At 45.5% G+C, this 13,228-nt stretch overlaps 1 protein-coding gene across 5 annotated transcripts in view; it reads left to right on the forward strand.

Moving 5' to 3' along the window:
- Positions 1-1,782: 1,782 nt before the first annotated feature.
- LOC143997742 (uncharacterized) overlaps positions 1,783-13,228 on the forward strand; it is a 45,305-nt gene continuing 33,859 nt past the window's right edge. Inside the window, exons 1-2 of one of the 5 annotated variants that reach the window (XM_077493532.1) lie at positions 1,783-2,037; positions 11,520-11,621. In XM_077493532.1, the coding sequence (XP_077349658.1) occupies positions 1,798-2,037; positions 11,520-11,621 (342 nt within the window). In that variant the 5' untranslated portion in view covers positions 1,783-1,797. Of the gene's footprint in view, positions 2,038-8,349; positions 9,813-11,519; positions 11,622-13,228 lie in introns of those variants that run through there. The other 4 variants (XM_077493530.1, XM_077493531.1, XM_077493534.1 and 1 more) reach the window with 4 other exon arrangements.

Genomic DNA, 13,228 nt, shown 5'->3' on the forward strand with positions numbered 1-13,228 from the left:
ATTACACATCTAACTTGTTGACTACTTATTACACTTTTGAAATACCAGGACAATGACACGTGACACTGATGACAGATGGCACTGATACGTGGCAATGATGACACTTATACGTGGCACTGATGACACGTGGCACTGATGACAGATGGCACTAATATGTGGCACTGATGACACGTGGCACTAATACGTGGCACTAATACATGGCACTGATGACACATGGCACTAATACGTGGCACTGATGACAGATGGCACTAATACGTGGCACTACTACGTGCCACCGATGACAGATGGCACTAATACGTGCCACCGATGACGCGTGACACTGATGACAGATGGCACTGATAAGTGGCATTGATGACACGTGACACTGACAACAGATGGCACGTGACACTGACAGGTGGCACTGATGACAAATGGCACTGATACGTGGCACTGATGACAGATGGCACTAATACGTGGCACTGATGACAGATGGCACTATGTGGCACTGATGACACGTGGCACTGATGAAAGATGGCACTTATACGTGGCACTAATGACAGATGGCACTGGGGACAAATGGCACTGACAACAGGTGGCACTGGGGACAGATAGCACTAACAGGTGGCACTGGGGGCAGGTGGCACTGGGGCGGATGGCACTGGGGTGGATGGCACTGGGGCGGATGGCACTGGGGCAGAATAGCACTGGGGCAGGATTGCACTGGGGGAGGATTGCACTGGGGGAGGATGGCACTGGGGGAGGATGGCACTTTTTTTACACTTTTTTTTTACTTTTTTTACACTAACGGCCGCTGCAGCCGTTCATCTCTCCCCTCTCACACTCTGTCTGTGTGAGGAGGGAGAGCGACGCTGAGAGATGATCTCATATGTTTACATATGAGATCATCTCCCATTGGACACGCCGATCGCGCTGTAAACGGCCGCTGTGATTGGCCGTTTACAGCGATCTGTGTTTGCCTGTCTCCAAACACAGAACTTCTGTGATGCGCGCCCGCGGCGGCGAGCATTGCGGAAGTAAACAACAGGACGTCCAGGGACGGCCACCCGGACGAAAGCGCCTGCTCTACGGCCGTCATTCGGTTATAGGGCGGGCGCGAGGTGGTTAAAACCGCAAGCAGTTTTAAATGACTTTTTTTCTGTTAAATTTCATTTTGTGCAGGGACTGTTCTAAACACGGGAAACACGTGGCACTTCACAGGCATACTACAGACACCCCCCAGGCACCATATTTAAAGGAATTCTTCACTTTAATCGTCATTAAAATCAGTGCTCCTGAAAAAAACGTCAGTTTTTAAAAACATTTTAGGCATTGACCCATGTCCCTTGGGGCAGGAGCCAGGTCCCCAAACCCTTTTTAGGACAGTATCTTGCATATTAGCCATTAAAATTAGCACTTTTTATTTCGAACGTTCGAGTCCCATAGACTTCAATGGGGTTCTAAAGTTCGCACAAATTTTCGGTCCGTTAGAAAGTTCTGGTGCGAACCGAACCGGGGGGGGGGGGGGGTATTCGGCTCATCCCTAATCATAATGTCTGTCCTGTAGCCACAACAGGAAGTGAGAAGAAATCCCTCCTAAAATCCCTTCTTAGATAGTCCCTGCGGGGGGATCAGGACCATTGCTAGCAGGGATTTCATTATTTATAGCCTGGTTGGAGCGCTACTTTAAATGGCAGTATGTTTTTTTTTTTGTTTTTTTTTACTTTTTGGAACAACGTGTTGTGAAAGACATTTGTTGTGTTATTAATGGAGCAATAAACGGATAAACAGATTCCACAAGACTTGTAAAAAAAGAGGAAGATGGAGGTGCGGATGATAAATAGAGGGGGAATCAGACACACAAACCACCATTACGGAGGACACAAGATGAAGGTCTGGCAGTGTGTGGTGTGGCTCTCGGCGGTCACATTGGAGGTGGCTCACTCTCAGTCTCCGGACCAGGAAGGACGGATCAGAGAGGCCCTGGATCTCTACAACCAGAGGGAGGATGTCCTCTATTTCTATAAACCCCTGGAGGACCTTCCAGCCATACCTGTGCAGGTGGAGTACAGAGCAATACATGGGGGAGGGGGTGGGGGGTTGGGGGGCTTCAAGGGTATTTGTATTCTTTCAAGGATTTTTCACTATGAATATAAATGTAATAATATGTCCATTCCTTGAAAATGTTCAGAAAAAGTAGAACTATTTATCCAACTGTCCATCCAGAACCTCTGGTTTATAGAAACGCGGCACTAACCAACCAGCCCGGTTTCGTGTCTTTTGGCTGTTGTTGGGGGGTCATCATCTAGTAACATTGCTAATATCTTTAAAAAAAAAAAGCAGCAAAAATTTTAATTTTTACAGCACAAAACAGCATATACAGTGCCTTGAAAAAGTATTCATACCCCTTGAAATTTTCTACATGTTGTCACGTTACAACCAAAATCTAAATGTATTTTATTGGGATTTTATGTGATGGACCAACACAAAGTGGCACATAATTGTGAAGTGGAAGGAAAATCATAAACGGTTTTCAAAATGTTTTACAAATAAATATGTGAAAAGTGTGGGGGGGGGGGGGTACATTTGTATGGCGCCCCCCGGAGTCAATACTTTGTAAAACCCCCTTTCACTGCAATTCCAGCTGCAAGTCTTTTTGGGGATGTCTCTACCAGCTTTGCCCATCTAGAGAGGACATTTCTGCCCATTTGTTTTTGTAAAATATCTCAAGCTCTGTCAGATTGGATGGAGAGCGTCTGTGATCAGCAATTTTCAAGTCTTGCCACAGATTCTCAATGTGATTTAGGTCTGGACTGTGACTGGGGCCATTCTAACACATGAATATGCTTTGATATAAACCATTCCATTGTAGCTCTGGCTGGATGTTTCGGGTCGTTGTCCTGCTGGAAGGTGAACCTCCGCCCCGGTCTCAAGTCTTTTGCAGACTCTAATGCCCCCATACACACTATCAGTTTTTCTGCTGAGTTTTTCCTTCAGATTTACCAAAACCATATAATATGAGGTCAAACCTTAAGAGTTTCAATTTGTATGCAATCAGGCCGGCCATTACACTGCATGGTTTTGGTAAACCTGAAGGAAAAATCAGCAAAAAATCTGATAGTGTGTATGGGGCATAACAGGTTTTCTTCTAAGATTGTCCTGTATTTGGCTCCATCCATCTTCCCATCAACTCTGACCAGCTTCCCTGTCCCTGCTGAAGAAAACCATCCCCACCACATGATGCTGCCACCGCCATGTTTCACAGTGGGGATGGTGTGTTCAGGGGGATGGGCAGTGTTAGTTTTCCCCCACACATAGCGTTTTTCTTTTAGGCCAAAAAGTTGAATTTTGGTCTCATCTGACCAGATCACCTTCTTCCACATGTTTGCTGCCCCCTCCCCCACATGACTTCTCACAAACTACAAACAGGACTTCTTATGACTTTCTTTCTCCAATGTCTTTCTTCTTGTCACTCTTCCATAAAGGGCAGATTTGTGGAGAGACGACTAATAGTTGTCCTGTGGACAGATTCTCCCCCCTGAGCTCTTTCCTCTATATCTCTCCTCTCCTGATATACTCTGCACTGCTGGAGGACTCTGCTCCTTCCTCTATAACTCTCCTCTCCTGAAATACTCTGCTCTTCTCTCTATAACTCTCCTCTCCTGAAATACTCTGCCCTCTTTGTTTAGTTAGTAATGAATTATTTACATGGGAGGACCTTTCTGCTTTGTAGTGCTGCACAGTGATTGCACCTCCGCAGTACAAATCATTACATACACAGGTAGGTCTTTCCTGCATTGAACGTCTGTACAGTAAGTGCTTGGCTGTTCACCTGTCTCCTCAGTGTAATTGGTTTTATCTCAGCAGTCCTTCTTCAGGGTGGTGACATTCCCGGGCCCCTCCCCCCCCCCCCCCCCCCCCCGAATGTAAATCAGACCATTAATGTAATTATTGGGAAATCTCACTTTTTCCTTCAGTTTTCAAAGAGGAGACGACGTCCCGGCAGACCACACCGTCCAGGCTGTAAAACCGGTATTGGTTTCCTACGAAGCGCAAAAGAGCGGGCGGTCCTTCAATGAAGAGAAAGGAATTCTATGGAACGTTCTCTATGAAATGTCACATAAAGGAGTAAAATGAAGAATGAAAATCATGTGATTACATTGCATATTCTTTTGTGCCTAGTTGCTTAATATCAGAGATTACTATAGGTAACTACCAAATTCCAGGTTATTACCGTCTTGTTTATCGTAAAGTCTTTCAGTAAAATTACTTTTTGACCTTGTTAGAAGTTTTTGAGTTAATTAATATTTTAAGTGATAAAAGTTTCTGAAAATATATGTAAGTTCTATGTACGGTAATAAGTGATTGGTCTCTGAAGGTCACAGAACAACTGAGAGTAGACATGTGTATTGCGTTTCGTTCCGATTCGAAATTCGGCCGAATTTTCATTATTCGGACATTCGGATGCATCCGAATTACCGAATTACAATGCAACCGAATTCGGCCGAAATTCGACTCAATACCGGATTCGAAATGATTTCAACATGATTCGACATTATTTCAACCGCATTCGAAAATATTTTGTGGCCCGACTTTAGGGCCATGTATCTCGGGGTCACTTGGTGCTAGAAAGTCCAAATTTGGATATGTTGTAGTGCTAGTACTATTGTGTTTGCATACCAAGAGTATCTAGCACCAAGTGATCCCGAGATACGTGGCCACTTATAGCTAGAAACCCCAATGAAAAAAAAATGAAAATGAAATTAAAATACAGTTAGGTGTGGGTGGGGTAGGGTCGGCTTCTCTGAAGAGAAGGGTTTTCAGGGATCGTCTAAAAGCTAATAAAGCAGGAGATAGGCGGACAGATTGGGGTAGGGCATTCCATGGGATTAGAGAGGCTTTGGAAAAGTCTTGGAGGCGAGCATGGGAGGAGGTGACGAGGGAGCTAGAGAGCAGGAGGTCTTGAGAGGAACGAAGAGAACGAGTGGGTTGGTATTTAGAGACTAAGCTAGTGATGTAGCTGGGGGCGAAATTGTGGATGGCTTTGTATGTAGTTGTTAGTATTTTGAATTTAATTCTTTGGCCGAGCGGAAGCCAGTGGAGGGATTGACAGAGAGGAGTAGCAGACACCGAGCGATTGGTAAGGGGGACGAGCCTGGCAGCGGCATTCATGATGGACTGAAGAGGTGATAGACTATGTAGAGGTAGACTAGATAGACTATGTAGAGGTAGACTAGATAGACTATGTAGAGGTAGACTAGATAGACTATGTAGAGGTAGACTAGATAGACTATGTAGAGGTAGACTAGATAGACTATGTAGAGGTAAGCCAATGAGAAGGGAGTTGCAGTAGTCAAGACGAGAGATGACCAGCGAGTGAATTAAGAGCTTTGTTGTGTCATTGGTTAGAAAGAGGTGTATTTTGGAGATGTTGTGGACATTGAGGCGGCAGGATTTGGACAGTGATTGGATGTGTTGCTTGAAGGAGAGTTCAGAGTCCAGGACTACACCTAGAACCTTGGCATGTGGGGATGGGCTTATGGTTGTGCCATCAAGGTTGTGAGGGGTTTCCCCCACGGCCATGGGCTCTTGATTCATCTCCCCACTCTATGCTACACAAGGGTGGTAATTTCCATTATCCACGTGACTACAGGTACACAAATGTGAAAATTTCGTATTTTCAGCTTTTCTTTGCTGTTTGTGCCCATATATATTGGATGCACAGTACTTCCAGTTTATACTTCATTTGTTCATTGAGCCCTTATTATTCATTAGGTTTAATGCCCCATACACACGAGAGGACTTATGTCCGACAGACTTCCAAAGGAGTTCTGCCGGAGTTCCGACGGAGTTCTGACAGACTTTTCGGCCGAACGGACTTGGCCACACACCATCACACTAAACTCCGACGGATTCGAACGTGATGACGTACGACCCGACTCGAATAAGGAAGTTCATAGCCAGTAGCCAATAGCTGCCCTAGCGTCGGTTTTAGTCCGTCGGAGTAGCACACACACGAGCGAATTTTTCGAAGGGGACCGGGTCCGGCGGAGTTCCGTCGGGAAAATTTGAAGCATGCTTCATTTCTAAAGTCCGTCAGACTTTAGCGAAGCTAAAGTCCGTTGCAGCCCACACACGATCGGATAGTCTGACGGACTCAGTCCGTCGGAGTTTGGATGTCGAAAAGTCCGCTCGTGTGTACGGGGCATAAGTCCTTTGAATTGTTTTCTACTCGTGGAGGCTTTTGGAGGGATCCTGGTGCTTTTGCATGCATGTGTTTCTCTGCCATATGTAGTAAGTTACCTTACGTGATACATTTTCCTATATACATGTTTTTTTTTGCGCATTTATATGTGTTTATGACATTTATCCCTGTTTATATTTTTAGGCAGTTGTTCAATCTGTTGCTTTTGAGAACCCCCAGACGAAGACCCTTGAGTCGAAAACACGTAGGGGTACCCATGATTGTTTTGCGATCTAGAGCTTTTTCTTGTATGAAGAAAGTCCTATCATCCTGTGTAAATTTTGCATTTACTGCTGCATGTGTTTTATTAATGTCTTAAGATTTTATTTCATAAAATTATATTTGTATTTTTATATATCTGTCTTAGTGGTGCCTTTCCAAAAGTCCCTTCCATAAACCTCCTTTCTGTATCTATTATGGCTACCAATCTGGGCATTCAGATAAGAATTTTTGAGCGGCCATAGTCAGGCCTGTATATTCCAATGGCTGAGCTGGCACCAATACTGATTTCTGGAGACAATCCAGCCGAACTCTCCAGAGGATGCACTATGAGGCATGCACTTTGCCGCTTATGCTGAATAAGTTGCTCCCTGAACAGCAGATCATTGAGGTACCCCAGAATAGTTGGGATGTGGGCAGCTCTAACGGTAGGACCTTGCACTGAAAATGCCAGACCTCCATCACAAGAAACCTTTAGGTAAGGGGATAGAGAAGGCACCAAGCAGGCGCAGACAACACCATGGGACCTGGACCCCCCCAGGTAAACGAATTGGTTGCGAACAACATAGAACGAACATCACACCATGACTTGGGACCGCAAGAGGTTTGAGTAGATATTGTGAACCTTTCATCCACTGGAAGCAGCGCGGTCTCTACTTGTGACAGAAGGTGATCGAAAAAAGCCAAAAGATTTTAGTTTCTTTGGATAGAATAGGCAAAGAAAGAAAAACTCAATCTGTGTCATAATATCCGTCTTGTAGCCACAACAGGAAGAGAGGAGAAACCCCTCCTAAAATTCCTTCTTAGATAGTCACCGCAGTGTGATCAGGACCATTGCTAGCAGGGATTTCATTTTTGTAGCCTAGTTGGAGTGCTACTTTACATGAACAGCAGCATGTTTTTTATTTTAAGGAACGACGTGTTGTGAAAGATGTTTTTCATGTTCTTAATGGAGCAATAAATGTACAAATAGATTCCACAAGACTTCTAAAGAAGAGGAAGTTGGTGGTGCGGACCATAAATAGAGGGAGAATCAGACACATAAATCACCATTACGGAGGACACAAGATGAAGGTCTGGCAGTGTGTGGTATGGCTCTGCGTGGTCACATTGGAGGTGGCTCACTCTCAGTCATGTGGAAGGCAATGTCCTTGCCTCGCTGGACAGGGCGGTCAGCGATAAGGTGCATATTACCGCTGACTCATGGTCCAGCAGGCATGGACAGGGACATTACATGTCTTTCACAGCCCATTGGGTCACTCTTCTGGCAGCTGGGAAGGATGCAGGACAAGGTGCAGTAGTGTTGGAGGTTGTTCCGCCACCACGCCTCCAAAATCCTACTACTGGTTGTGACACACCTCTCTCCTCCACCCACTCCTCTTCTTCTTCCTCCATGGCCTCTTCCAGTGCTCTGTCCTCAGAACCAGCGGTGCTCCGTAGGCGTTCCAGGGGCTACGCAAGTACGCAGGCAAAACGATGCCATGCCGTGCTTGCGCTGGTTTGTTTGAGGGACAGGAGCCACACTGGGGCGGATGTTTTGTCAGCTCTGCAGGGGCAGGCCGAGAGGTGGTTGACGCCACGCCAGCTTAAGCCAGGAATGGTGGTTTGCGACAATGGCACCAACCTCCTCTCCGCCCTCCGACAGGGACAACTGACCCATGTGCCCTGTGTAGCTCACCTCCTTAACCTGGTGGTGCAGCGGTTCTTGGGCAGGTACCCGGGCTTACAGGAGGTCCTGAAGCAGGCCAGGAAAGTCTGTGTGCATTTCCGCAGATCATTTAATGCCTGTGCTCGGCTGGCTGAGCTCCAAAAGGAGTTGAACCTGCCCAAGAACCGCCTTATATGTGTCACGCCCACCAGGTGGAACTCAACGTTGGCCATGCTGCAGCGGCTGCACATGCAGCAAAGGGCCATCAATGAGTACCTGTGTGACTACGGCACCAGGACAGGGTCAGGGGAGCTCAGTTTTTTTTCACCACGCCAGTGGGGCATGATCAGGGATGCATGCACTGTCCTGTCACTGTTTGAGGCCACGAGGATGGTGAGCAGTGACAGTGCATGCATCAGTGACACTGTACCTCTTGTCCACCTCTTGGAGAATATGCTGCGTAGAATAATGGACAGGGCACTTGAGGCAGAACAGAGGCAGGAAGAGGAGGACTTCCTTGCCTCTCAAGGCCCCCTTTATCCAGACAGTGTTCCTGCTGTGCCACCCATCACACAGGAAGAGGACGACCAAGCAGGCGCAGACAACACCATGGGACCTGGACCCCAGGTAAACGAATTGGTTGCGAACAACATAGAATGAACATCACCCCATGACTTGGGACCGCAAGAGGTTTGAGTAGATATAAACCTTTCATCCACTGGAAGCAGCGCGGTCTCTACTTGTGATAGAAGGTGACCGAAAAAAGCCAAAAGATTTTAGTTTCTTTGGATAGAATAGGCAAAGAAAGAAAGACTTAATCTGTGTCATGATATCCGTCTTGTAGCCACAACAGGAAGAAAGGAGAAATCGCTCCTAAAATTCCTTCTAAGCCCCTGTACACACGGTCGGACATTTCGACTACCAAATCCGTCGGATCTTGTCCGAAACTGTTGCATACACACGGTCGGACTAAGTTGTCGAAAAATCCGATCATTCAGAACATGATGACGTAATTTCGTTACGACGGGACTACGTTCAGGCTAGTAGCCAATAGCTTTGATGTAGGAATTTGATCTGAGCATGCGTGGCACTTGATCCGATCAAAATTCTCTACACATGATCGGAGTATGTCCGATCGAACCAGTTGGTCGGAAAATATTTCCAACAAGTTGGAAAATTGGGTCCGACGGAATCAGTCCGATGCATACCACACACAGTCGGATTATCCGACAACACGGTCCAATAGGACACATTCCGACAGATTCTCTGACTGTTTGTATGGGGGCTTAGATAGTCACCGCAGTGTGACCAGGACCATTGCTAGCAGGGATTTCATTTTTGTAGCCTAGTTGGAGTGCTACTTTAAATGAACAGCAGCATGTTTTTTATTTTATGGAACGACGTGTTGTGAAAGATGTTTTTCGTGTTCTTAATGGAGCAATACATGTACAAATAGATTCCACAAGACTTCTAAAGAAGAGGGAGGTGGAGGTGCGGACCATAAATAGAGGGGGAATCAGACACACAAATCACCATTACGGAGGACACAAGATGAAGGTCTGGCAGTGTGTGGTGTGGCTCTCGGTGGTCACATTGGAGGTGGCTCACTCTCAGTCTCCGGATCAGGAAGGACGGATCAGAGAGGCCCTCGATCTCTTCAACCAGAGGGAGGATGTCCTCTATTTCTATAAACCCCTGGAGGACCTTCCAGCCATACCTGTGCAGGTGGAGTATAGGGCAATACATGGGGGGGGGATGGCGGCTTCAAGGGCATTTGTATTCTTTCAAGGGTTTTTCAATATGACTATACATGTAATAATATGTAAATTCCTTTAAAATATTCAGAAAATGTAGAACCATTTATCCAACTGTCCATCCAGAGCCTCTGGTTTATAGATCAGATACATCCTAAATATGGAATCATTTATCCAACTGTCCATCCAGAGCCTCTGGTTTATAGACCAGATACATCCTAAATATAGAACCATTTATCCAACTGTCCATCCAGAGCCTCTGGTTTATAGACCAGATACATCCTAAATATGGAATCATTTATCCAACTGTCCATCCAGAGCCTCTGGTTTATAGACCAGATACATCCTAAATATAGAACCATTTATCCAACTGTCCATCCAGAGCCTCTGGTTTATAGACCAGATACATCCTAAATATAGAACCATTTATCCAACTGTCCATCCAGAGCCTCTGGTTTATAGACCGGATACATTCTAAATATAGAGCCATTTATCCAACTGTCCATCCAGAGATTCTGGTTTATAGACCAGATACATCCTAAATATAGAGCCATTTATCAAACTGTCCATCCAGAGCCTCTGGTTTATAGACCAGATACATCCTAAATATCGAACCATTTATCCAACTGTCCATCCAGAGCCTCTGGTTTATAGACCAGATACTTCCTAAATATAGAACCATTTATCCAACTGTCCATCCAGAGCCTCTGGTTTATAGACCAGATACATCCTAAATATAGAGCCATTTATCCAACTGTCCATCCAGAGATTCTGGTTTATAGACCAGATACATCCTAAATATAGAGCCATTTATCCAACTGTCCATCCAGAGCCTCTGGTTTATAGACCAGATACATCCTAAATATAGAGCCATTTATCCAACTGTCCATCCAGAGATTCTGGTTTATAGACCAGATACATCCTAAATATAGAGCCATTTATCCAACTGTCCATCCAGAGCCTCTGGTTTATAGACCAGATACATCCTAAATATCGAACCATTTATCCAACTGTCCATCCAGAGATTCTGGTTTATAGACCAGATACATCCTAAATATAGAGCCATTTATCCAACTGTCCATCCAGAGATTCTGGTTTATAGACCAGATACATCCTAAATATAGAGCCATTTATCAAACTGTCCATCCAGAGCCTCTGGTTTATAGACCAGATACATCCTAAATATAGAGCCATTTATCCAACTGTCCATACGGACTAGATACATCCTAAATATAGAACCATTTAGCCAACTGTCCATCCAAAGCCTCTGGTTTATAGACCAGATACTTCCTAAATATAGAGCCATTTATCCAACTGTCCATCCAGAGCCTCTGGTTTATAGACTGGATACATCCTAAATATAAAACCATTTATCCAACTGTCCATCATGTAATCAAGACCAGGCTAGAAGACAATTGTTGAAGATAATAAATAATAATATGATTTGGTGATGGGGGGAGGTGTGATGACTGATTGATGACAGGTCCACTTCAATGTCTCCCGAGAAATCAGGAATAATTACATTTATATCACAAGTCACATCTAAGGACTTATTTTTCTTTTTTATTGATCAAAAATTGCCAATTTTCATTCTGATGAATATTCTCGGATCAATTAGGGGTGACAAAAAGTCTGAAAAGTCTCTCTGTATCCTTCCATCTTCCCAATCTTCTTCCAGGAGGGAACAAAGGATGAGATCCTGAGATTGGGAATAATGGAGACGAGGTGTCTGAAGTCGGAGGGAGGTGACGCAGCGCGGTGTGAATTTAAACCGGATGGGGTGAGTTTTATCTGAGAGTATTTCATGTGAAATGTGAAGTCTTTGTTTATGACGGAGAGGAACATGCAGAGGAAAGGTCACTCCTCTGATGATGAAGGATACAGAATAATACAATGCGGTTTTGTGCTGGAAAAGTTTACATTTGTGCTGCTTTTATTTTTAAGATATTTGCAAATGTTTTTTTCAAGACAATTACATCACCCAACCCCCCCTACAACACCCAAAAGACACGAAACTGAGCTGGTTGGTCAATGTTGTGTTTGTGCTGGTTTGTGTCATTTAAATCTGTTCTATCTGTTATCGTTTTTGCCTTATTACCATATGTGGCCATCAGAAAGCCCCCTCACACCATATGTGGCCATCAGAAAGCCCCTTTACACCATATGTGGCTATTAGGGATGAGCTTGGTGTTCGAGTCGAACGCATTTTCGGCTCACTCGAACACCGGCTGTTTGCCTGTTTGGCAAAGCCAGAACTCTGTAGGCTGTTCGTGCCATATTCGTATGGCGCTCATGGCCCACAATGCACTACGCCATCACAGTGCATTTCTGGCTCATGATTGGCCAATCACAGCGCCGGCAGCGAGGAGAGCCATAATTGGCCACAGGCAGGATGCCTGTGGTCAATTAAAGCTCAGGGGGTTTAGTACACGCACCACACTATATAAGGCCGCCAGTTCTCCGGCCTTGTGTAGTGTGTTGCGGCGTTCAGGGAGAGAGCAGGATAGGCAGGGACAGTGTGTTCTTTTCTTGTGAACCTAGCGCTGTTAAAGTGGGTATTGTGTGCCTCCAGCACAGTATACACCTGAAGCTACCCTTTATTACTTGTGTTCTGTAATACAGTCATCTGCAGCAGTTAAAGTGGGTGTTGTGTTCCTCCAGCACAATATACACCTGAAGATACCCCTTATTGCTGGTGTTCTGTAATACAGGCATCTGCAGCATTTACAGTGGGTGTTGTGTGCCTCCTGCATAGTATACACCTGAAGCTACCCCTTATTGCTGGTGTTGTTCTGTTTCTGTAACACAGGCAGGCAGCTGCAGTAATTACAGTCAGTATACTGTGTCATCTGCTCAGTGTGCACCTAAAGCTACCCAATTGCTGGTTTTCCCATCTCCCTGCAGGCCATTACTATGTCTGCAAGGCCAACAAGGAGAGGCAGACAGTCACAAGCCAATAAAAGAGGGCAAGCAGGCTCTGTGTCTAGAGACAACAGTGCTGGTCGTGGACGTGGTACATCCTCATCAGCACATGACCACGGGACACGCTTGTCCTTATTTTCGGCAGCTGGACGTGTTGAGCCGCATCATGCCGAAGACTTGGTAAAGTGGATGACCAAGCCCTCCTCATCCTCCTCATCCTCTCTCACCCAGGCTCAGGGTACTAGCAAAGCAGCTGCCAACGCGCCCTCTTCCCTCGTCTCAATGTCATCAGTCACTCCTTCCTTAGACCCACCATGTCCTCCTAAGGAGTCCCCCGAACTGTTTGAGCACAGTGTTGGGTACATGCTCCAGGAGGATGCCCAGCATTTTGAAGGCTCTGATGATGATATCCAGCTAGAGGAAGGCAGTAGCATGAGTGCAGAGAGAGGGGATGCTCAAGAAGGA

Source organism: Lithobates pipiens, unplaced genomic scaffold (assembly GCF_037356315.1).
Source record: "Lithobates pipiens isolate NorthernLeopardFrog02 unplaced genomic scaffold, aLitPip1_a1.2 Scaffold_19, whole genome shotgun sequence".
In the NCBI taxonomy this organism is placed as follows: domain Eukaryota; kingdom Metazoa; phylum Chordata; class Amphibia; order Anura; family Ranidae; genus Lithobates; species Lithobates pipiens.